We start from the raw sequence: 26,180 nt of genomic DNA, 5'->3' as shown, positions 1-26,180 counted from the left end.
GAGAATATTTTAGCATCCAGAACCGAGTAATAACTCGGTATCATTGCCTGTTCCGGCCATGAACCCTCTTTTTTATCAGCAAAAAGCTCCCGGAACAGGCGAGGTGCAAAGACGGCGAAAATTATACACATTATACAACTAAGGGAGAACAACATAATACTGCTGAAAAAAACTCGAACCGACCTTTAACTGCCCATTCCGTGCAATAAACAGCTGTATGAACAAACCCGTCCGGAACACGGGGTTCCGAAGCTGCACAGAGTATGAAAATGATACACATATACAACTAAGCGAGAACAACATAACACTGCTGAAAAAAACCCACCGAACCGACCTTTAACTGCTCATTCCATGCAATAAACAGCTTGATTAATAAAGCTGCCCAGAAGCTGCACAGGGGACTAAACAAAGATACAGCTGACACATAATACAGTGAGTAACATACTTACAAGAACTGTCTGAAGTCTTAACCGACCTTTAATTGCCCATTCCCTGCATGCAATGGGTTAATATGAATTGAACTACTTCAAATTCAAGAATGGGTATTCAGCCAAGGGGATGTTCGTTAATTTTCACTATCTAGTCGTATTTTACGCACTACACTTTTCAGCCTTGATAGAAACACCTGCAAAGAGGCATGGATCAGAACACTGCATTTGCCTACAAATCCAGTGATGGCAGAGAATATCATGTTATTGACCTGATCTTGTTTTTAGTGATTAAGCACTAGAAGCAAATTTCAACTATGTGTTATACACTTGAGCAAAAAAGGTTCTGTGTCTTAGATGTAGAACCTTTTATCTGGTGCTGTTTGAAACCACGTGTAAGATTCTGTATTTTCACTTTCTAATAATCAGTTTAATAGTTCATGTGGTATGCTGAGAACTCTCTGTACTCATTTCTCCAAAATGTCATGACTTCTGTGTCTGCTGAATGTGCTTTGCGTTGACAACCATTCAAGCTTGTGTTGATAAGTCTGTGGTACACTGGATGTTGTTGTAGACTGAATGATGAGAATATAGGGGTTAGAGAACATCAGCTTGCTCCTGGGTTCCCATGCGCTTCTTCATGGCCCATGTATCACTAATAGATATACAAGAATGGTGAGGTACTTGCTAAGAATGACGTAAGAGCGAGCGAGAGTTCAGAGTTAAAAAAGGTGAAGTAGGTTGGTATTTGATTAACCTGGGGTAACAGGAGGTTTGGGGGTCCAGTGGTTAAAGAAAAGAGCTTCATAGCAGGTGGTTCCCGGTTCAAATCCCGACACACTGTGTGTGACCCAGAGTAAATCACCAATACAAATGCCCAAAGCGTCAGTGATATACCGTGCAGCAATTACACCAGAGTAACCCAGTTCCAAGCATGCTCCTTTTCTGCAAGAAACTGAACTTTTTATTTATGCATTTATTTATTTGTGTGTTTATTCGTTTGTTTGTTTGTTTGTTTGTTTGTTTGTTTGTTCAGTAATGTTGTTGAAGCTGAAACCCTGGCATCCTTCAAGAAGCTGCTTGATGAGATTCTGGGATCAATAAGCTACTAACAACCAAACGAGCAAGATGGGCTGAATGGCCTCCTTTCATTTGTAAACTTTCTTATGTTCGTATGTTCTTATGTTTGTTTGTTTGTTTTATTTATGCATATGACACAATGTAAAAATGAATTCCTTTTTTTGAAGAAGAAAAGGGGAAAAGCGAAATTGCATCAAGAGTGCTGTATTTGAAGGCATCAGACCGGCTGTATCAGATTGTATGTATCAGACCGGCTGCATCAGACCGGCTGTATCAGATCGGCTGTATCAGATCGGCTGTATCAGACCAGCTGTATCAGATAGTGTGTATCAGACCGGCTGTATCAGATAGTGTGTATCAGACCGGCTGTATCAGATCGTATGTATCAGACCGGCTGTATCAGATCGGCTGTATCAGACCAGCTGTATCAGATCGGCTGTATCAGACCAGCTGTATCAGATAGTGTGTATCAGACCAGCTGTATCAGATAGTGTGTATCAGACCGGCTGTATCAGATCGGCTGTTTCAGACCAGCTGTATCAGATAGTGTGTATCAGACCAGCTGTATCAGATAGTGTGTATCAGACCGGCTGTATCAGATCGGCTGTATCAGATCGGCTGGTATTTGAAGGCATCCTGCGCAATATTAAAATCTGCACTCTTTTGCTTTGTTTTCTCATTTTCCGTTACATGTTGTAAAATACATAATTGCAAAGTAGTGTGTTTGCTTGCCTTTGCACTGTCATTGTATTGCATCCATCAGTTTCAGAAATATATGTAAATATCTGAATAAGTTAAATACATTTAAAAACAACAGATTTTTTGGTCATTCTAAGAAGAACAAAAAAGTTGCAGCAACAATAAATGTTGTGAAACTCTTGTAGATCTACACACATGTTATTGTTTATTTTTTAATGACATATAACTGTTACAGGTAAGGGCTACCAGCAATTCTAGACCTTTGCAATTCTTCTACTTGTGAAAATAATGTTACTTTATCACCTCCTTTCCTGTAAAGTAGAAATAAGGCCTCACTATATTCCAATACAAATAAAAAGAGAAAAACAATGTTAAAAATATGGTTCTGCTAAAATAAAATAAATAAATAAAATGTTTATATATATATAGATATTAGGGGTGGGAATTTCAAGTAATTTAGTGCTCGAGTAGGTTATTGTAACAGGGCGAGGTGCCCTGTACATTGATTTGTTTATTTTTTTTTAGAACGGGGTCTCCCCCTCCGCCCCTGTGCAGGATATTGTTTTGTTGTATGATTTATGTATTTATATGACGGCGAAGCGCCGTAGGTATTGTTTTTGTGTTTATTTATTATATTGTTTAGTAGCGTAGATGGGTAGTGCAGATTGTGGCCGAGGGGTAATAGAATAATTGCCAGCTAGTTAAACCCCTCGGCCACGGTATAAAAAGCCTGCAGCTCTCTATGTTCTGGGTGGGTGTTCAGAGGAGGAACGAGAGCGAAAGCAAGAGGAGAGAGAGAGAAATTTATTTAAAAACAAAGAATAGGAACAGTGACAGCAATCTGCCCAGGCTGACCTGTTCGGATTTGTGTTCGAGATTTGTTTTGTTTACCTTTTTATTTTTGCTCTGTGAGCAAGTTTCTTTTTGTTAAAATCTTTTATTTATTTTTGTATTATTTAAAAAAACGGCACTCGCTGCGTCTTTTTTTCACTGCAGTACTGCCTCAGTATGTTTGTTCCTGCTTCTGGCTTGACGTCACCACTCATCCACCCTGCCACAGTTATATTCAAAATATACAACATGTATTAAAAATCAGGGTATTTATTTAGGAAAAGTCCTAAACAGACAACCACATTCAGACACGCAGAGTAATTTAAATTTGAAAACCTCAACCCGTCAGAATGACGTCCGTGGCTAGTGTTAAGGTGGTGTACGTGAGTAAAATATTGTAACGACCCCTGGTCTTGAGGCTTAAAGCAGGAGACGGAGACGAGATTCAGGCACCAACAAAACTACTTTATTAATTAAACAGGGTCCGTGTTTTGGTCACTTTCTCGCTTGCTCTCCAGCAGAGGGAGCCCAGTGACCCCATACCTGTACTGTTCCAGCTCTCCAGCAGAGGGAGCCCAGCGACCCCATACCTCTACTGTTCCAGCTCTCCAGCAGAGGGAGCCCAGCGACCCCATACCTGTACTGTTCCAGCTCTCCAGCAGAGGGAGCCCAGCGACCCCATACCTGTACTGTTCCAGCTCTCCAGCAGAGGGAGCCCAGCGACCCCATACCTGTACTGTTCTGGCTCTCCAGCAGAGGGAGCCCAGCGACCCCATACCTGTACCATACCATTTTTGAAAAAGTCACTTGTATTGACACAGGGATGATGCTTGTCAGCTTTGGAGTTAATCAACAGAACTGTGTTCAACTGAAGCGGTTTTAAATTTGATAACGAAACGTAGGTCTGGCTGCTATCTTGTTTTACGAAGGAACACAATTTTATTAAATTATTAGTAAAATTTATCGCAGCAGAATGAGCTAGATTGCTTTCTTAAGAAGAATGAGCTACATTGCTTTCTTAAGAAGAATGAGCTACATTGCTTTCTTAAGAAGAATGAGCTACATTGCTTTCTTAAGAAAAATGATGAGCTGGATTGCTTTCTTAAGAAGAATGATGAGCTAGATTACTTTCTTAAGAAGAATGAGCTACATTGCTTGCTTAAGAAAAAATGTGATAGTGACTATAAAGTAGCCTCATAGTTTTAAATAAACTTGCAAACCATATGTGGTTGGGTAGCATCACAGCCAAGGCTGGTACTGGCAGGAAAGAGACCTAGAAAGTGAGACTGCAAGGGTTAACGCACAAAACCCACCTTCGCCGACACTATCAAATTAACACCCGTGATCACCCTTTTTATACACCGGTGGCTGGATCCTAATTAATCATTAATCATTGATTCAATTTACGGCTTCAGCCACATTCCCACATGTTTTGACAGGGAGGAACTTAACCCCTTCCAAGCATGAGGTAGGGGGAACACCAGTGACATCTGCCGACAGCGCAGCGACGTCTGCTGACAGGGCAGCGACGTGACGTCTGCCGACAGCACAGTGATGTGACGTCTGCTGACAGCGCAGTGACGTGACGTCTGCTGACAGCGCAGCGACGTGACGTCTGCCGACAGCGCAGTGACGTCTGCTGACAGCGCAGTGACGTCTGCCGACAGCACAGTGACGTGACGTCTGCCGACAGCGCAGTGACGTCTGCCGACAGCGCAGTGACATGATGTCTGCCGACAGCGCAGTGACGTCTGCTGACAGCGCAGTGACGTCTGCCGACAGCACAGTGACGTGACGTCTGCCGACAGCGCAGTGACGTCTGCCGACAGCACAGTGACATGATGTCTGCCGACAGCGCAGTGACGTCTGCTGACAGCGCAGTGACGTCTGCCGACAGCTCAGTGACGTGACGTCTGCCGACAGCGCAGTGACGTCTGCTGACAGCGCAGTGACGTCTGCCAACAACGCAGTGACATGATGTCTGCCGACAGCGCAGTGACGTGACGTCTGCCAACAGCGCAGTGACGTCTGCTGACAGCGCAGTGACGTCTGCCGACAGCGCAGTGACATGATGTCTGCCGACAGCGCAGTGACATGATGTCTGCCGACAGCGCAGTGACGTCTGCCGACAGTGCAGTGACGTCTGCCGACAGCGCAGTGACATGATGTCTGCCAACAGCGCAGTGACGTCTGCCGACAGCGCAGTGATGTAATGTCTGCCGACAGCGCAGTGCCGGACCATGGCAGGATGTCTAGGAGCATGGGGCCTTTATAGCATAAATTTACAAGTACAAATAACATGCACAGAACAAAACATTAGATAGTTGAACAGAACTAACTTATTATTCGGAGTCTGAGCTCCCCCTATCCTGCTTTAGCACAGCCGGACACAGAGTCACAGGCAAGGCAGACCGGTCCGCTTCGTCCTGCCGCGGAGACTTCAGCCGTCAGGCAGGGTATTGTGCACAATATTCATTAAGTGTTTTTCTCTTGTGGCCCATTTTCAAACCAAACTAGTAAATGTCACCGTATACCTAAAGCAAAAGCTTACATACACCTTAACCCGCTAATTTCAAAGTAGGCTCTTTGAATGACAAGCGCTGTAGCTGGCTAATGTGAGCATTCTAGCACTGCTTCAGTCAACGAGATCTGTCAGAACAGGGTGAAACTACAGTACTAACAGACCACTGAGATGACTGACAGCGACCCCCTGCCCTTCAGAGCGGAATGGAGACGGGACAGACAGCAAGTATAACAACTACACAAACTACAGATGATTTCTAAATGATTATTTTTGGTAAGAAAATAAAAAATAGCAAGTGATTTTACCGATGTTTATCGTATATAAATTTATTTCAGTCAAACTCATATTTTTTGGGAATTCGACGTTTAACGAGCTCTACCGATTAATATTATATTATAGTAGCAAGCCTACTCATAATGCATCTGAGTTGAAAAATGCAACATGTCTAAGACTTTTGCACAGCACTCTTCTGTGTTGACCCTTTTAGCATTCCGTAAAGATTTTTTTTATATACTTTTGTTCCTCAGTATGTCTAGATTCCATTTCTGTCTGTTGCAGAGCTGAATAATTGTCAGTTTAGATGCAAAACAACCTATTTTGGACCTACCCTTACTGCGCTTCAGATAGGAGAGCGCCCTCATTGCAGATCAAGCCAACCATCTCGCATTAACTCGTCGCCCTGCTTAAATAGAAATATACTACAGAAAGTTGTACTGAAATATTTGTATTATTTCTTGACTTTTACTTTTTTAAAACGTATATTTGTATTAATACACTGGCTTTTATCTGCGCTGTGCCGATTGCTTCCTGACTGGTAACAAAGGGACGGAAAGTGTGTGCAGAAAAAAAAAAAGAAAACAAAACCTCCCGCTTTGCAATAAGCGTCTCTTTGCCTCAAAGCTGATGTGAGGCAGTGATATGCGATGCAATAAAAGCATCATACCGAACGTAGCATCGCCTGTTTTATACATTTCATTAGTGAAATTCAACTCCTATTGCAGGTACATTTTTTTTTTACTTCTGTAAAAATACATACGTATATATTTACATATCAGTGAATAAAAATGTTTTTGGTATATTAATGCTGACAGTCTATACATTACCGGGACCTGAAAACTTAAAATAATTCATCTCAACCTGACAAATACTTTGGGAGCCCAAACAGAGCCCATTGATGCAGAATCATAGTTAATGAAGATGTGTCTTTAAAGATAACCTTTACCGTGACTAATCAGACAAGTGAAGAGCGCTTCAGTATTTAATCAACCTCCCACATTGCTTGAGGAGGAAGATGCACATGGGGAGTTTACTACAGCTACTCTATATTCTATCCTGCTATTTTATTGTGCTGGAGACTTTCTTTTTATCCCAGAAGCATGTTGCCAGTGTTGATTTTTTTTTACCTGGTGTTGCCTGGCTTTTAAGGTGTGTTCGTTCCTGAGCAATCGGCCATGTTATAAGCTTTTAGAGAACCTGGTTTATTTCACACGATGTGTAGCTTGCAGTGTATTACAATGTTTTACACACAGGTACTGTAGGTAATGGTGTCCTTTGTTTAGAACATAAGAACATAAAGTTTACAAACGAGAGGAGGCCATTCAGCCCATCTTGCTCGTTCGGTTGTTAGTAGCTTATTGATCCCAGAATCTCATCAAGCAGCTTCTTGAAGGATCCCAGGGTGTCAGCTTCAACAACATTACTGAGGAGTTGGTTCCAGACCCTCACAATTCTCTGTGTAAAATAGTGCCTCCTATTTTCTGTTCTGAATGCCCCTTTATCTAATCTCCATTTGTGACCCCTGGACCTTGTTTCTTTTTTCAGGTCAAAAAAGTCCCCTGGGCAACATTGTCTATACCATTTAGGATTTTGAATGCTTGAATCAGATCACGGCGTAGTCTTCTTTGTTCAAGACTGAATAGATTCAATTATTTTAGCCTGTCTGCATAGGACATGCCTTTTAAACCCGGAATAATTCTGGTTGCTCTTCTTTGCACTCTTTCTAGAGCAGCAATATCCTTTTTGTAACAAGGTGACCAGAACTGAACACAATATTCTAGATGAGGTCATACTAATGCATTATAAAGTTTTAACATTACTTCCCTTGATTTAAATTCAACACTTCTCACAACATATCCGAGCATCTTGTTGGCCTTTTTTATAGCTTCCCCACGTTGTCTAGATGAAGACATTTCTGAGTCAACATAAACTCCTAGGTCTTTTTCATAGATTCCTTCTTCAAGTTCAGTATCTCCCATTTGATATTCATAATGCACATTTTTATTGCCTGCGTGCAGTACTTTACACTTTTCTCTATTAAATGTCATTTGCCATGTGTCTGCCCAGTTCTGAATGCTGTCTAGATCATTTTGAATGACCTTTGCTGCTGCAACAGTGTTTGCCACTGCTCCTAGTTTTGTGTTGTCTGCAAATTTAACAAGTTTGCTTACTATGCCAAAATCTAAATCATTAATGTAGATTAGGAATAGCAGAGGACCTAATACTGATCCCTGTGGTACACCACTGGTTACCTCGCTCCATTTTGAGGTTTCTCCTCTAATCAGTACTTTCTGTTTTCTACATGTTAACCACTCCCTAATCCATGTGCATGCATTTCCTTGAATCCCTACTCCGTTCAGTTTGAGAACGAAAGGTCCTGACATCTTGTGATGCAATGAAACATGTACATTTGCTATATGCTTTGTATGGAGGTCGTGTTGACCTTTAAAGTATGAGTTATAGCTTTGGTTTGTGTTTAACTGACACACCTTGTTGTTACTGCGCAGACAGACAGGAATGACAGCAGCCTTGCCAGGTTCATTGTGTACTTGTGGGTATGACGGCACAATCACAGGTTATACCATCCTATTCAGATGCATGCTCTTGAAAGGCTGGTTTTAAATAACTTGCACTTACACAGTGTATAATAAAGCCTGTTGCCCAGGGAAAGCCAGGAACTTTCATTGGTTCACTTGTTATAATAGTATGTTGCAAAATGATGAATTTTAAAATAATCTATTGAAAAACAACTTTGTATTGTTTTATTGTAATGTTGACAAATGAATGAATTAATTCAGATAATCACCAACTTTGAATACACTGAGGAAGGCATCTAGCCACCACAACATTCCTCCAAACACTTTGTCAACCATTTTGAAAGGGTTACAATAATGCAGGCCTATGAACAGCAAACCGTGGAGGCAAGTCATGAGTGTTTCCGATTTGCTTACTTGATGTTGAGGACCCCTTGGTTTTGTCGTTTAAAAATGTCCGTGATCAGAATGGAACAAACAGGTTTCAAGTGCAATGTATACTTTTTAAAAGTTCACTTACTATCATATTTTCAATAAAATGCCCAGTACTTTTAAATTCATAATACCTTGCATTGTACTGTAATTGAACATTGATTTCAGTAGCTATGTTTCCATCAACAAGATGAACAAATTTGTAGCAAACTTTTCACTCAAAAATGTATGCAAATCTTATCGTATAAAACGTTAGGTTACTTACCGTAACCCTGGTTCCCTGAAAGAGAAGACGACCACCAACATTAAGTATGGGATATTCCCTGCCCTAGAGGTAGGTAATACTGAGCTCTCTATATCAGAGCTGCCGAAGGCCCCTTCCTGTGATGACGCACTCGGTCCCGCCTACCGAGGGTACAAAACCGTCACTCACCGGAAGATCTCCCTCTTTTTCTGCCGAACCCGTGAGGGCGACCGGAGCAACCTTGTGGTTGGTGGTCGTCTTCTCTTTCAGGGAACCAGGGTTACGGTAAGTAACCTAACGTTCCCTTTCAAGTCGAAGACGACCACCAACATTAAGTATGGGATAATGTATACCAGAGCCGTCGCGAGGGAGAAGGAATGGCAGCATATGAGGGACGCACAAGTGCTGTCTAACCCAGAGGTTAGCGGTGTGAACTTACACCCTCAAGGTGTATCTCTCATCCTCCGTTGAAGCAACGGAGGTGGATGAAAAGACTCCAGTTCCACAGACTGGTTAATGTGGAAAGCTGTAATCACCTTGGGGAGGAAAGCGGGGTTGGTGCGCAGCGACACTCCGCTTCCATCCTCCCACACGCGCATGCAGGAGCTGTGGACAGACAGCCCCTGCAGCTCACTGATCCGCTTTACGGAGGTGATAACTAAGAGGAAGGCTGTCTTCATAGACAGATACTTCAGCTCAATGGAGTTTAAGGGCTCAAACGGGCCTTCGTGAGAGCCTCTAGCACAATATTAAGGCTTCATTTCGGGGAGAACAGTCCCCGAATGGAGCTTTAAGGAAATGGGTAGCCAAAAATGCGCACCTGGAGACATAGAATCTTTGGGGGCATGGCAAGCAGAGATAGCCGCTGAATACACCTGCAAGGTGGAAGGTGACCGTCCAGCACCAAGCAGTTCCTGCAGGAACTGCAATATGACTGGCCTAGGGCAAGTGATGGGGTCATGGTTTCTAGCCAGACACCAAGCTTGAAAATACTTCCACTTATAGGTATACAAAAAACCTAGTGGAGTCCGCCCAAGCACTCTGCATACCCACAACTGCATCCGATAGCCCTAGGGCTAGCCAGCAGTCCCTTACATGGGCCAGACCCATATCTGGAACCTGCGTGGCTCCCGGTGCCGAAGAGAGCCTTCCGTCTGACTGAGGAGATCCAACGAAGTGGAATCTCCCAGGGCTGGCTATGCAACAGCTGGCACAGGGTTGAAAACCACATTCTCTTGTCCACCTGGAGAACTGATGCTTTCTCTAACCCGACTTTTCCTAGAAAAGCCGGGAGCAGCGGTATAGGCGGGAAAGCGTACAAAAGACACTTTGGACCACTCGTGGGCTGCTCTCAGTTCCCACACATTATGTCCAGCGATCCGACCAGGGTCCGCGAACTCCACCTGCCCAGACCGGCCCCCCAACAGAGTTGGGTGCGTTTGTCATCACCAATTGACAGTTGTGTATCACTCCTATGCTTGCGCCTTCGCTCAGAATAGAGGCTTGCTTCCACCAGTGTAGGGCTTCCCAGCCTAGGTGAGACACGGTCAGCTGACGGTGTCTGTCGTGCTTGGGGTGCAGCCTAAGGCACTGAGCCACACTTGGATCAGGCGGGTGATGAAGCCGAGGCCATCAGACCCAATAGTTTTTAACACAACATCAATTATACTGTAAACCCTTGCTGAACAGGGCCAGACAGTTGCAAATGGCAGCCACTGTGTCGTCCGACAGGTAGGCTTGCACTGTGTGGGCCTCTGCTCCTTCCTGCGACTGGGCAGATCAACCAGTCGTTCAGCTAATTCATCACCCTGATAACTTGCAGCCGCAAGGGAGCTAGGATGGCATCCATGCATTTTGAAGCGTGCGGGGGCTAAGGAGAGGTTGAACCACAGCACAGAAAACTCAGGACGCTCCCCTGTAAGGCGAAGCGGAGATACTTCCTGTGCACTAAACGAATAGCAACGTGGAATCCGCGTTCTTTCAGTCCAGTGTGATAAACCATTCGCCCGGCCAGACAGCCTGCCAAGTACGGCAGATGCCAGCGCGTAACATCTGGGGCAACCACCGGTGCAGGCAGGGTCAGCTCCAGGGCCGGCGTTATTGGCTGAGCTGGGGCCACAGCAAGGGCTTGAGCCTATTGCCTGGCCAGGCCCAGCGCCGCGTACAGCTCAGTTGTGTACTGAAGCACTCAGGCACCAAGGGTGCAGACGCACCGTGGACACTGAGTGAGGTAGAATACAGTACTGGTGCACCGAAGCATCGGGGCACCGAGTGCAGGTGTTATTCACATGCTGTGGTGCTAAGCACTGAGGCATGGAGCATCTAAACACCGAGGGCGCTGACTGGGGGCGCCCAGCCTTAACCGCGTGAAGTCAACACAACCTGGGGTAACGCATAACATACACTGGGGTGGATACCCAGACTTGAGTGGCTGCGGTAGGCAACCAGGAGAGCAGTACAGGGGAGCGCACGGTGCTGCACCATGGTGCAGAGCGGCGATAACCTGGCTCTGGACCGCGTGCAGTCACACAACGTGGATAATAATAATAACGTGGCAGCACATAGCGTATGCCAGGGTGGAGCACAAGCTGAAGGAGCTGCAACCTGTTATTTCTTTTTAACTGCAAAGGCAGTAATAGGAACAAACAGGCTTATACCCAGCCATTAGGCTATGGGAGAAACACATTCACCATGCCAGGCGGGTGACCAAGCGTGCCGAGTAGGCGGGCTGAAACAAGCCGGCAGATTCAACTCAACCGCGGGACACAGCAAAGCTGGGTTCCCGTGGGAGAATCAGCCTATTATTTATTTCTAACTGCCGGGCAGTAAGAAACAAATGCGCACACACACCACAGAAGCTGTGTGGGTGAAAATATCAGTCACCACGGCAACGCGGTAACTGATTTTGTTTTGTTTTTCCAGCCCACCGAGTATGCGGGCTGAAGCAAGCCTGCGTATGTAACTCAACAGCGGGGCGCAGCAGAGCTGCCAGTTGATATCATACTACATTTTATTTATTTATTTATTTATTTATTTATTTTTCTAAACTGCAAGGCAGTAAAGAAAAAACACATAACACACACACAACAGAAAGGTTGTGAGAGTAAAATAGCGGTCACCACGGCAGCGCGTGTGACTGCTTTTAAACAGCGCACCGAGTAGGCGGGCTGAGACAAGCCAGCAGAAGCCGCTCAAAAGCGGGGCCAGCAGCGCTGGGTCCCGGTGGAAATAACGCTGTATTATTTTTTATTTCTAAACTGCAAGGCAGTAAAGAAACGAAAATACACACCCTCCATGCAAGCTGTGCGGGTAAAAATAATAGTTACCACGGCAATGTGGGTAACTGATTTTGTTTTGTTTTTACCAGCCCACCGAGTAGGCGAGCTGAAACAAGCCGGTGTAAGCATCTCGACTGCGGGGCTCAGCATAGCTGGGTCCCGATGGAGGAATCACGCTTGTATCGTTTTTTTATTATTTTTAAAAACGCAGTGAAATAAAACCACACATACATGCACACAACAGCAAGCTGTGAGGGTAATAAGCAGACACCACGGCAACTTGGTGAACTGAATATTTCAAGCGCACCGAGAGGGTGGGCTGAGGCAGTCCAGCAGAGTCAATTCCACAGCGGGGCACGGCAGAGCCGGGGCCCGGTGGAGGAACATGTGTCTCTTTCTTTTAAACTGCAACATTATTATTATTTTATTCCTTAGCAGACGCCCTTATCCAGGGCGACTTAATAGCAGAGGAAAGCAGAAAACAGCGATCGCTGTAAGGCTTTCGGCAGACTGCAATCGCAAAGCGATGTAGGCTGTTAAGCAGAAAAAAAGTAAACACAGCGTAGTAACTGGACAGGAGTGTCTAGCCTGGACTACGTGCAATCACACGACCGGTGCAACGCGTAGCTTACCGCGGAGTGAAGCACCTTCTACAGGCAGAAGGCAACGAGGCACCTCGTGCATCGAGCACCCGAGGCGCTATGCGCCCTGATGTACTAAGCACCTGCCTACCGAGCACCATACGTCCTGTGGATATGATGCGTCGCAGCCCGTAAAGGGAAGGACCCCGATATGGTGCTGACTCTGTGCATTAGCACTGAGGCACTGCTCGCACTGCGTTGAACACTGGTAAGTGTTAACGTAGTGTGTCCACTCACTAACGTTACAGCAAGGTATGCTGAGCCCCGTGCGCACCGAGTATCCTGTTTTCACAGATACTGTGCAGCACCGTGAGCTATGTGCCAGGTTGAGCAGTGCTTACGCAATAACCCGTGCGTCCCAAGCGCACTGTGTACTGCATTCGAGATGCTAGGCAGAGAGTCCTGAGACAGGACGTCTGGCTTGTGCATAGCACTAAGGACTGCTTTCACTGCGTTTGACCCACAGGTACTAACACAGTGTAAATTTCGCTAGTGCTACAGCTAAGTCTATTAACACCGCTTACCCTGCGCCGGGTACCGTGGGCACAAGTGCAGCACCACGAGCTATGCGCTAGTAGAGCAGTACTTATGCAACGAGCGCAACGTGCACCGCACTGCTTGCCTCGAGCGTTCCAAACGCCTTGCACAATGGGTACCGTACACTGCGTGAACTGCGTACGTGCGCACTGTGCGTAACTGCACTTTAGAACGAGCGCAACGTGCACAGCACTGCTTGCCTCGAACGTTCTAGATGCCTCGCGCAGCGGGAGTGTAAACTGCGTGCCCTGCGCTATGTGGTAACTTTTTGGAAGGAGCAACGAGCACCTGCGCGTTATGTGCACTGTGAATATCGTTCTGCGTACACTGCGTACTGGGAACCAAGTACCATGTGCGTTATGGTGCTACGCTGGCGTCGGATAATACGCAGCCTGTGCCAAGAGAAATCAGGCTATGCGTGCGCCGCAGTACCGCAGCACCGGAGAGGATGCTACGCAAAGTGCGTACCCAGACTGCGTGGTCAACACACACACCTGGTCAGCGCGAAGCGTGTACCAGGGGGGGACAGAGGCCGAAGCCGCGGTGGGTGAAGTTTTTGTCAAGCAAAAATTACAGTTTATAAGAAGGAAGGAAAGAGAGAGAGAGAGAGAGAGAGAGAGAGAGAGAGAGAGAGAGGAGAGAGAGAGAGAGAGAGAGAGAGAGAGGAGAGAGAGAGAGAGAGAGAGAGAGGGAGAGAGAGAGAGCGAGAGAGAGAGAGAGAGAGAGAGAGAGAGAGAGAGAGAGAGGAGAGGAGAGAGAGAGAGAGAGAGAGAGAGAGAGAGAGAGGGAGAGAGAGAGAGCGAGAGAGAGAGAGAGAGAGAGAGAGAGAGAGCGAGAGAGAGAGAGAGAGAGAGAGAGAGAGAGAGAGAGGGAGAGAGAGAGAGAGAGAGAGAGAGAGAGAGGGAGAGAGAGAGAGAGAGAGAGAGAGAGAGAGAGTACACTGAACGCACATGAACCGACTCACCACAGCGGTCAGGTTCGGCCGGCGACTCCGCTCGGACGGGGGATACGGCAGCACCTAGCCCCGAGGAAGGGAGCACGGCTGGGTCACTCGACAGCGGGGATATGGCCAGGCCTGGCCCCGAGGAGGATACTTGTGTAACTCTCTTTAAGAAAAGACAACTCACTCGCGGATGGCTGCACAGACAGCCGCTCACATACGACAGACAGTAAAAAGAGAGCGGCCCACCAAGGGGGGCCGTTGATAGACAGAAAGATGAAAGACTCGGTCTTTTTCAAGAGTCGTTGATTCCAGGAAAGCGGCAAGCCAGCTTTCAGCACGAATGCTTGGAACTACAACCGACCCGAATCGACTCGAGTGCTCTTCCTATCAACACGCTCAGTTCTAGACACAGACATCTTACCTTGCCATCTTGAGAAGGAAAAAGAGGGAGATCCTCCGGTGAGTGACGGTTTTGTACCCTCCCGTGACATTCTGGGGGATGTAGTCCTTTAACCCCTCCTGGACTACATTTTTTTCTCCTCCTTTCCCTCCTCTATATATATATATATATATATATATATATATATATATATATATATATATATATATATATATATATATATATATGTTTCAAATAGAGAAGGTGGCCACCTAGCCAGTACAGTGAACAGTGGTCAAGTAGCTGTCTTCATAACACGTTGTATATAGACTGATCATTGGCATTACTGAAATAACCATGTTGTACACACAAGCACATTGAGGAATGGAGCATCAAACCAAGGGAAAAAACAAATAGTGGCAACACTGGCTAATTGTCCTTGTGGAAAAATGATATATGTCAGATGCTGCACGTCAAATGTATGTGCAGGTTTATTTGCAATTGAATCACACAACACTGGGCCGAATGATTACAAACATCATAAAATGGCAATGGGACAGAAAACAATCATCCTTTTTAAGCTTCTTACTCTTTACTAAAGCTTGATTTACCATGCTTTGGACAAGGATGGTGGGATTTCAACAGACAGCTGATATTACCTCAGACTGCTGCAGATATAATCCTGACACTGTCCTTCGAATCAAATAAAAACCACATTCTGATCAGTTAGGAAGCTGTCAAGTGCACAGAGATCAACAGACTTGGTACTGTGTGCTAACAGACACATTGCAAACAATATATCCTTGAACAGGTTACCTTGTGAAGTTAAATAATATAACCGTAGTGAAATTACTGTACAAAGTACTCATTACCATGTATGACCTAAGAAACCTTTAAACTGTGGTGAGCTTCTGCAGAAAACAAAACCCTGGGAATATTGCGGTGTGTTTGTGAGAGACATTGTGACCTTGTTTACTCAGAGACAAAGGGAATATTGTGGTGTGTTTCTGAGAGACATTGTGACCTTGTTTACTCAGAGACAAAGGGAATATTGTGGTGTGTTTGTGAGACATTGTGACCTTGTTTACTCAGAGACAAAGGGAATATTGCAGTGTGTTTGTGAGAGACATTGTGACCTTGTTTACTCAGAGACAAAGGGAATATTGTGTGTTTGTGAGAGACATTGTGACCTTGTTTACTCAGAGACAAAGGGAATATTGCAGTGTGTTTGTGAGAGACATTGTGACCTTGTTTACTCAGAGACAAAGGGAATATTGTGGTGTGTTTGTGAGAGACATTGTGACCTTGTTTACTCAGAGACAAAGGGAATATTGCGGTGTGTTTGTGAGACATTGTGACCTTGTTTACTCAGAGACAAATGACTTTTAGGATGAAGCCAGGAGCAATGCACAATGTGTTATTTTGCAAAACTGAATAGTTTAGCTTAAATGTCTTAAGTATTTTAGGGGATTAAGTGTACAAAAAAATGGTATGGTGGTTTTTGGCAGCTTTTATAGGAGTGCTTTCATAAGAACTGGCAGACGCATACAGTTATTTTGAAAATAGTTTTCAGCAAAGGGCATCAGGGCTGTGCAGTGAATTGGTTCCCTGGGTAGAGACCACTTGTCTTTAACCTCTGTGATGTGGTTCGGAATGCATCTCATGTTGAAAGATTGAAATCAAATGCCACGGTCACAGCCCAGATCCAGTGCAGCATTAGTCTACATCACAATCCCATCTCTGTACCTGACACTGGCTGGAACTTCAATGAGCATGTCAGGTCCAGGCCACACAGGGGGCAGGGAGCGTGGAGAAAGAGATTTCACTGTGATGTTGATTACGTCAGACTCCTGTGCTGTACCTGCCCACACTGCACCGGAGCCTAGGATAAAACTTCAAAGAAACCAAGTCAATGAGAAATACCTTCATCATGGCTCCCGAGTGGCGCATCCAGTAAAAGCACCCGCTAGAGTGCAGGATGCGCTCTGTAGCCTGGACGTCGCCGGTTCGAGTCCAGGCTATTCCACAGCCGACCGTGGACGGGAGCTCCCAGGGGGGAGGGAGCGTTGTCCGGGGGGAGGGAGGGTTAGGTCGGCCAGGGTGTCCTCGGCTCACCACGCACCAGCGACCCCTGTAGTCTGGCCGGGCGCCGGTGGGCTTGCCTGTAAGCTCCGACGCTGTAGCTCTGAGGCGGATGCACAGTGAGTCTAAAGTGTAAAGAAGCGGGCGGCTGATGGCACACGCTTCGGAGGACAGCGTGTGTTCATCTTCGCCCCTCCTGAGTCAGCGCAGGGGTGGTAGCGGTGAGCTGAGCCTAAAAATAATTGGGCATTTCAAATTGGGGAGAAAATAATAAAAAAACTAATTGGCAATGACTACATTAAAAAAAAAAAAGAAATACCTTCATCAGTGTGTCATGAAACAATATCCAAATAGCATCCTCTGCATAAATGCCCTGCGCATTGGGTGTTCCACGTGCCGTGACTTGTTCTGATTCCTCAGTTCGGTGGCACACAAAATGAGCAATTAAACCCTTAAACCAAAAACAGTGTAATACAGAAATTAAACATTAGGTTTTAATTGTAAAAGCAAAGACAAAAAAGCTAGTTTGTAGAAATAGAACAATTAAGAGTATTAAATGTAATGCATATTGGGGAAAGAATAATTTAATTGTAAAATTAGAAAAACTAAGATAAAAAGCCAGTTTGTAAAATTAGAAAACAATTAAAAACAGTCTGTTAAAAAAACAAACACATATTAGTAAAATTAGAGGAAAAAAGAAAAATAAAGCACTGCTAAAAACATGGTATCGTGTAAGCAAGATAAAAGAATCATGTCTTTGTAAAAATGACCTTGCGAATGTATGAGAAAGCTTTGTGCTTCACTGCTTTTTTAACACACTTTACCATCCCAGTTTTCAAATGAATACAGCTCTTGATGAACGTTTCTGTAGCGCTAGGGAAAGTTACACATCCCTAATGTTCTGTAATTAACAGACCGGACTACAGGACAAAACCAACTTGAAGACATGCTCTTCTTTCTTTTATCCCGTCTCTTGTCAGTTTCCTCATCAGGATAACATATGATGTTCTCCCATCACCACAGAGCCTTAATCTATGGGTAGGAGAGGATCTGTGGTGTCCTTTGTGTTCATCGCAAGCTACATTAAGACACATTGTGACAGGATGAAAGGTGGGTCTTAGCCAAGGACAGTTTACTTGGTGTCATGACCAGGTGCTGCAATGTTTGGCCTTAGCATTGGAAGACAAGCGCAGCATGACCAACAGGTTACCACCAATTCCAGCAATATATGACACATGAATAAACATTCCTCCATCCCAGGGAGGAACCACCAAGAGAAGGTATTAAAACCAAAACTCGTCTAGGACAACTGGAAGCTGCTAGAGACTAGAAAATGCTGGCAGATGTTGGACAACGGCTTATTTTCCCACCTGAGATTGCCATAGGAGGATGCTGTAGATGAGGCGTATGAAAGGAAGAAACTTCGGTACGCTCAACTGGCTGCTAAAGCAGAACAATGAGGATGGAGAGTCCAGATTTACCCAGTGGAGGTGGGTTGTCGAGGATTTGTGGCACACTCCACAACCAGGTTTCTCAGAGACATCAGATTCAGTGGTCAAGAGTTGCGACGCATTGTGAAGAACTTATCTGAAGCAGCAGAAAGGAGCAGCAACTGGCTCTGGTTGAGATGAAAAGATTCTGGTTGGGGACCTCAAGCACAATAGAAAGAAAGCAACGCTGATGTACGAGTAAGTAAGCTGGGCTGAGTTGAGTGGGGGACGGAGGGTGATGCTGGGATGCCAGAATCACTGTCAAGCACTCTTAAGGTGTTGTGTGCTAGTCAACGAAACACCAAAGATGGAAGGTGCCCACTTGAAGACCCCAGAGATGTACCCTACTCAGCTCAGTCCAGATGGTTGTCATGCTGATGTGCTAGGGAGGCTGCACTGTGGTTGATCCCTGGAGCCAGCATTGCAGCTGTTGTGTGTGCTGATGCGCCAGGGTGGCAAAATAAGCTGATCCCTGGAGCCAGCATTACACTTCAGCCATCAACACCAGGCAGAAGGATATCTACATCATCAGATGGAAGGAAACGCAGATGGATCACATTAGTTTACAGTAAAATAAGCTATGTCTTAGTTGGTGCTTATCTTGACAATATCAGCATGAAGTTTTAACACCTACTGTCATGTAATGGAAATCAAAATGTAACCTCAGTATTGCCTTGCATCTGCTTTTGCCTGTCCCTGTCGTGTCAGGAGAGATGAGCTTGATAGAGTTAACAGTGCTACTTCACCCACTTCATTCCCACTGGCTTCTCTTCTGCTTCAGTGTCTATTTCCTCACTATCTGCCTCACTTTCAGGTATATCTTCTGTCAGCAGTCTAAGTGAAAATAGTTGCATCAGAATGAGCATGTTTTCAACTTCAACATGCATTGGATTATGGTGCTATGTGTATGAAAACAACTAATGTAAAATGTCTTTGAACTATCAATGACATAATTAATTTGTGCAGTGGTTTAATTCAGTTAACACTCTTCGTTACAAATTTCTCCCACATGAGCTCAAGATCACGAAGAAACAATTGCATAATAAAACACAGAACACATCTATTACAAAAGTAGGAAAGGTGGTTAATTTCAAAATACTATAAATCAACACATTAATCTCAGTAAGAATAATGGTCATGCAAACTCTCAATTACATGTGAAAGCTAGAATACATGAACTGTCTATAATGTGTCTACTCTGTAATCTTAAATGAGTAAATATAATACTAGGATTATGCAAGCAGGATAAATGTTTGAGTAAGAGTCAGGAGATAAATGAATATAAATCCGGTGGATTCTAATGAACAGGATATTACGAAACCGTGCTTCATTATTAATCAATCAGTTGTCAAATATATATCCTTATCTAGAATCAAGGCACACAAATATTTTAACACACATTCACATGTTCTTTAAGGAAAATTATATTCACCACCCTTTATTCAAGTCCATAGATCACCTTGTAATTATTTTAGCTATTAGCTGTAATTTCAGTTTCATGGAAGATTAAAACTAGGCTTTTGTTTTTGTAAGAAAACCAAATATAACACACGCCCTTTTACATCACACCACTATTAACTATTCTGCAAATATGCATTTATTTAATGAGTATAATTTCTGTAAATCTTTCTATTCTTTAGTTTAACTTTTCTGCAGAAACATGTATTTAACTCGCCAAGTATAGTTTGTATTTAGTTTAAATGGGAATACTCAGTTTGTTTCACAGAGTTGATGCAGTATTGACAATGTGTGACGTCTTGTAGAGCGGTGTCCCTTTTCAGTCTTTGTTTAGCAAAACATAAATTCTTCCAGTAAAATGGACCATTCCCAGTAGGTCAATTCAGTCCGTTAAGAACATAAGAACATAAGAAAGTTTACAAACGAGAGGAGGCCATTCAGCCCATCTTGCTTGTTTGGTTGTTAGTAGCTTATTGATCCCAGAATCTCATCAAGCAGCTTCTTGAAGGATCCCAGGGTGTCACTTTCAACAACATTACTGGGGAGTTGGTTCAATACCATCACAATTCTCTGTGTAAAAAAGTGCCTCCTATTTTCTGTTCTGAATGCCCCTTTATCTAATCTCCATTTGTGACCCCTGGTCCTTGTTTCTTTTTTCAGGTTGAAAAAGTCCCCTGGGTCGACATTGTCTATACCTTTTAGGATTTTGAATGTTTGAATCAGATCACCGCGTAGTCTTCTTTGTTCAAGACTGAATAGATTCAATTCTTTTAGCCTGTCTGCATACGACATGCCTTTTAAACCCAGGATAATTCTGGTCGCTCTTCTTTGCACTCTTTCTAGAGCAGCAATATCCTTTTTGTAATGAGGTGACCACAACTGAACACAGTATTCTAGGTGAGGTCTTACTAATGCATTGTAAAGTTTTAACATTACTTCCCTTGATTTAAATTGAACACTTTTCACTGTATATACGAGCATCTTGTTGGCCTTTTTATAGCTTCCCCACATTGTCTAGATGAAGACATTTCTGAGTCAACATAAACTCCTAGGTCTTTTTCATAGATTCCTTCTTCAATTTTAGTATCTCACATGTAATGTTTATAATGCACATTTTTACTGTCTGCATGTAGAACCTTACACTTTTCTCGATTAAATGTCATTTGCCATGTGTCTGTCCAGTTCTGAATGCTGTCTAGATCATTTTGAATGACCTTTGCTGCTGAAACAGTGTTTGCCACTCCTCCTATTTTTGTGTCGTCTGCGAATTTAACAAGTTTGCTTACTATACCAGAATCTAAATCATTAATGTAGATTAGGAATAGCAGAGGACCTAATACTGATCCCTGTGGTACTCCACTGGTTACCTCACTCCATTTTGAGGTTTCTCCTCTAATCAGTACTTTCTGTTTTCTACATGTTAACCACTCCCTAATCCATGTGCATGCATTTCCTTGAATCCCTACTGCATTCAGTTTGAGAATTAATCTTTTATGCAGGACTTTGTCAAAAGCTTTCTGGAAATCTAAATAAACCATGTCGTATGCTTTGCAATTATCCATTGTCGATGTTGCATCCTCATCCTTAGTAAGATACAATCTTTCTTTCCTAAAACCATGCTGACTGTCTCCCAGGATACTGTTACCATATAGGTAATTTTCCATTTTGGATCTTATTATAGTTTCCATAAGTTTACATATAATAGAAGTCAGGCTTATTGGTCTGTAGTTACGTGTTGCATGATCTTGTTTAGCGGTTTGTAAATAACTTCTTTCATTTCTTTGAGTACTATTGGGAGGATCTCATCCGGCCAAGGGGATTTGTTTATTTTAAGAGCTCATAATCCCTTTAACACTTCTGCCTCTGTTATGCTAAAGTTATTTAAAATTGGATAGGAACAGGTCGACGTGGGGCATGTTGTCCGTGTCCTCCTTTGTTCCCATGTGTTGCTACAACTGTTTACGTAAGGTGTGTGTATTGTTTTAATTATTTTTTTTTAACATTTTGACCACTTTTTTAAACTTTTAAATTCCCTGCCTCCAGATGGCTTCCCATGTTCTGCATGGACCTCTCAGAACTACATTTCCTATCATCCTCCTGCTCACATATGTAACTGAGATGGATTTACCAGTTAGCAGGAGGATGATGGGAAATGTAGTTCTGAGAGGTCCATGTGGATACATGGGAAGCCATCTTGAGGCAGGGAATTTAAAAGTTTGTCAAAATGTAAAAAACAAAACAAAAATTAAAACAACACACACACCTTACGTAAACAATTGTAGCAACACATGAGAACATGTAACACAATAAAATAAACCCTTCTGTACCCTTTAAGCTGTAAAATTCAAGTTTTGGAGGTAATTAATCAGGCATGTTTGGGGAGCTCCTGAAAAATGTACAGTGGTGAAAATACCTGTGTATTTAAATGTGTGTGGAAATGCAAATGCAAAAACCCCAAAAACAAACAAACAAAGAAAACCAGAAGATTGTTACAGAAAAGTAAAGAGACCAACAGAGACTGTGGGCTAGTTTGCAAACAACCTGTGGGAAAATGTGCTACTTATTAATCACTGCTGATGATGTCATGCTAAACTTAGGCAGCACTGTGGAGTAGTCGTTAGGACTCTGAACTCTTGATCGGAGGGTTGTGGGTTCAATCCTAGGTGGGGGACACGGCTGCTGTACCCTTGAACGAGGTACTTTACCTAGATTGCTCCAGTAAAAAACCCAACTGTATAAATGGGTAACAATTGTAAGTCGCCCTGGATAAGGGCGTCTGCTAAGATATAAATAACTAGTCCATTGTCTCTGTGGCGTCCTACATTCAGTAATTAAATGAACATTTGAATGGGCCAGCAAATAGAATTTGAGCAACTCTGTGTAACTTATTTAGAAGTGCAATATAGATGAAAAAGGAACTACAGCTGTATATAAAATATTAAGTCTAAAGAGAAGATGTTAGTACATTTTAGTTTAGTGGGGTCATGTCAAGGAGGATTTGATTGTTTTCATTACAGCAGTACATTTTAGTTTAGTTCGGTCATGTCAAGGTGGATTTGGGGTTTGGTTAAATACTGTATAATTATTGTAAACATAGGAGGAGCCTGTAGTAGGAGGAGCCTGGAGACAGCTCCTGGGTTAGTAAAGATAAGCTTCAAAATGTTTAACCTGTTTATTCAGTTAACCCAAGTCTAAATAGTAAGGGTTCTTTTTCCTATTAAGCATCTGTCTGTTGGAACAGTAAAATCAAGCCAACCCTAGATACCTGTATGTATACGTACATTTTAGAGAACCATACGTGCAAATCTCCTTTAATGCTGTTACTGCAGCATTAAAGGTTCGCTGGGTCCGCTCTGTGCTGACACACTCTTCATCTTCGCCAAACTTCTACAATACACTCCTAGCCTCCCAAAAAAAGACGTTTCGGATTGCGTTTGGCATTTGACTGTGGTGTAAAGTCATATTTAGGGATTGTATTTTGTTCAATTGTCCTGAATCTTTTCTTTTTCTTGCATTCAGGTAATGGACGGAGGTCAACTGTGGCATGTCTTCACGATCAAGCTGACACTCCATTTGGCCACTGAATGAAACTTTTGAGTCAAGCTTTGTGTGCAAAGGAGGGCATTTTATCCATAGTCAAGAATTAAAAACTGCATCTGGATTAAGTTTTTATAGTTGGTCTTACTTCCACTTTGCTACATGTTTGGTGTTTAGACGCTCAAACCCATTTCCACGGGCACTCTATCCTCCGAATGCTGAACATTGTGGGTGCATGTTTTCTTGATCTTCCCTCAGTCACATTCCTCCTGCAAAAGAGGCATTACTGTAGTTCTGACTTTTTAGTGATTTCATTGACGGTCATTTGCCCCTCCATCCAGCTGGTGAAAATTATAAAAATGCTTTGATTTCCCTTTGTCATTTCTACTATTGACATACTGCTAAGAAGCTTGAAATAAATAAATTGTAGATAGGACCTCCTATTTTGTACCCTTGAGACAACAGCTTTGGAAGCATAACGTAAAAAAGAAAATGCTCTGGGTGATGCAGAGGAAACAGAGAGTCCTGACCCTGTTATGCTTCTTTCTCACCCTGACCACCATTGTATTGAGGTATTCCTACCATGAGTCCTCCTCCATGTACTATCGGAATATACTTTATGGCTGGTTAGACAGCGCCCTGCCCAACAAGCCCTGTGCCTGTGAGCACTGTGTCTCTGAGGCTCATACTTCTCCCTGGTTTGATGAGCGTTTCAATCAATCCATCAGGCCCTTGATGACTGAAAACACTGTGCTGTCTGAAGACACCTACATATGGTGGCAGGTACTGTATGTTTAATTACCTCTGAATTCATTAAAAGCCATACAGAGTATACCATATAAAGAGGACAGATTGAACTTTAATTTATATAGTTATATATCCTATGAATGATCAGGAAGACTTCCCATTAACATTTTAATGCATGCAGTAATAGAAACTGTCTTTTGAAACTTAATTATTTACAATAACATATTACTTAAAATAATCGAACTGGTTACAACTACAGATAGTTACATCAGGTTCTAGGTTCCTCAACCAGCAAATCAGACTTGCATATAAAGCTGGTTGGAAGAAAACAAAAGGATATGGCCATTGAGGACTGTGATTGGCTTCTCCCCAGAGATACAGTAAAGAACACAACTGGCAAAATGTTTGTCTACTTACTCATGAGTATTTTTACTATTTTTTTATTCAGTGTTTTGAAGTTATCAATCAATCTTTATCAAAGCATTTTGGACAGAGGTTTTCATAACTTGTGTTCAGTTTCATAACTTTCATAACTAAATTCATTATCAACCTTATTTTAATGGATATATTTTAACTTTAAGAAACGTATTCACTCGTTTTTAACCTTAGTACCGCATGGCCACTTTATTACACAATACATTATCAAAGGGCTTTAATAAATAAATTAATCTTTTTTGAAAAGATGTGAAGTGAGTGCTGGTCTTCTTGTGACTCTTTAGATGTGAAGTGAGTGCTGGTCTTCTTGTGACTCTTTAGATGTGAAGTGAGTGCTGGTCTTGTAGCTCTTTAGATGTGAAGTGAGTGCTGGTCTTGTGGCTCTTTAGATGTGAAGTGAGTGCTGGTCTTGTAGCTCTTTAGATGTGAAGTGAGTGCTGGTCTTGTAGCTCTTTAGATGTGAAGTGAGTGCTGGTCTTCTTGTGACTTTAGATGTGAAGTGAGTGCTAGTCCTCTTGTGACTCTTTAGATGTGAGGTGAGTGCTGGTCTTGTAGCTCTTTAGATGTGAAGCGAGTGCTGGTCTTCTTGTGACTCTTTAGATGTGAAGTGAGTGCTGGTCTTGTAGCTCTTTAGATGTGAAGTGAGTGCTGGTCTTGTAGCTCTTTAGATGTGAAGTGAGTGCTGGTCTTCTTGTGACTCTTTAGATGTGAAGTGAGTGCTGGTCTTCTTGTGACTGTTTAGATGTGAGGTGAGTGCTGGTCTTGTAGCTCTTTAGATGTGAAGCGAGTGCTGGTCTTCTTGTGACTCTTTAGATGTGAAGTGAGTGCTGGTCTTGTAGCTCTTTAGATGTGAAGTGAGTGCTGGTCTTGTAGCTCTTTAGATGTGAAGTGAGTGCTGGTCTTGTAGCTCTTTAGATGTGAAGTGAGTGCTGGTCTTCTTGTGACTCTTTAGATGTGAAGTGAGTGCTGGTCTTCTTGTGACTCTTTAGATGTGAAGTGAGTGCTGGTCTTGTGACTCTAGATGTGAAGTGAGTGCTGGTCTTCTTGTGACTCTAGATGTGAAGTGAGTACTGGTCTTGTAGCTCTTTAGATGTGAAGTGAGTGCTGGTCCTCTTGTAACTCTTTAGATGTGAAGTGAGTGCTGGTCTTGTAGCTCTTTAGATGTGAAGTGAGTGCTGGTCTTGTAGCTCTTTAGATGTGAAGTGAGTGCTGGTCTTGTAGCTCTTTAGATGTGAAGCGAGTGCTGGTCTTGTAGCTCTTTAGATGTGAAGTGAGTGCTGGTCTTCTTGTGACTTTAGATGTGAAGTGAGTGCTAGTCTTCTTGTGACTCTTTAGATGTGAGGTGAGTGCTGGTCTTGTAGCTCTTTAGATGTGAAGCGAGTGCTGGTCTTCTTGTGACTCTTTAGATGTGAAGTGAGTGCTGGTCTTGTACCTCTTTAGATGTGAAGTGAGTGCTGGTCTTGTAGCTCTTTAGATGTGAAGTGAGTGCTGGTCTTGTAGCTCTTTAGATGTGAAGTGAGTGCTGGTCTTCTTGTGACTCTTTAGATGTGAAGTGAGTGCTGGTCTTCTTGTGACTCTTTAGATGTGAGGTGAGTGCTGGTCTTG

At 43.3% G+C, this 26,180-nt stretch overlaps 1 protein-coding gene across 4 annotated transcripts in view; it reads left to right on the top strand.

Moving 5' to 3' along the window:
* LOC117435447 (CMP-N-acetylneuraminate-beta-galactosamide-alpha-2,3-sialyltransferase 1-like) overlaps window positions 1-26,180 on the top strand; it is a 71,992-nt gene that overhangs the window by 9,688 nt on the left and 36,124 nt on the right. For all 4 annotated transcript variants that reach the window (XM_059010143.1, XM_059010139.1, XM_034920934.2 and 1 more), the window contains one exon: window positions 23,376-24,176. In XM_059010143.1, coding sequence (XP_058866126.1) covers window positions 23,886-24,176 — 291 coding nt within the window. In that variant the 5' untranslated portion in view covers window positions 23,376-23,885. The remainder of the gene's footprint in view (window positions 1-23,375; window positions 24,177-26,180) is intronic.

Source organism: Acipenser ruthenus, chromosome 3 (assembly GCF_902713425.1).
Source record: "Acipenser ruthenus chromosome 3, fAciRut3.2 maternal haplotype, whole genome shotgun sequence".
Classification (NCBI taxonomy): domain Eukaryota; kingdom Metazoa; phylum Chordata; class Actinopteri; order Acipenseriformes; family Acipenseridae; genus Acipenser; species Acipenser ruthenus.
The sequence above is the reverse complement of the archived record's forward strand: the minus strand, read 5'-3'. Positions and strand labels throughout refer to the sequence as shown.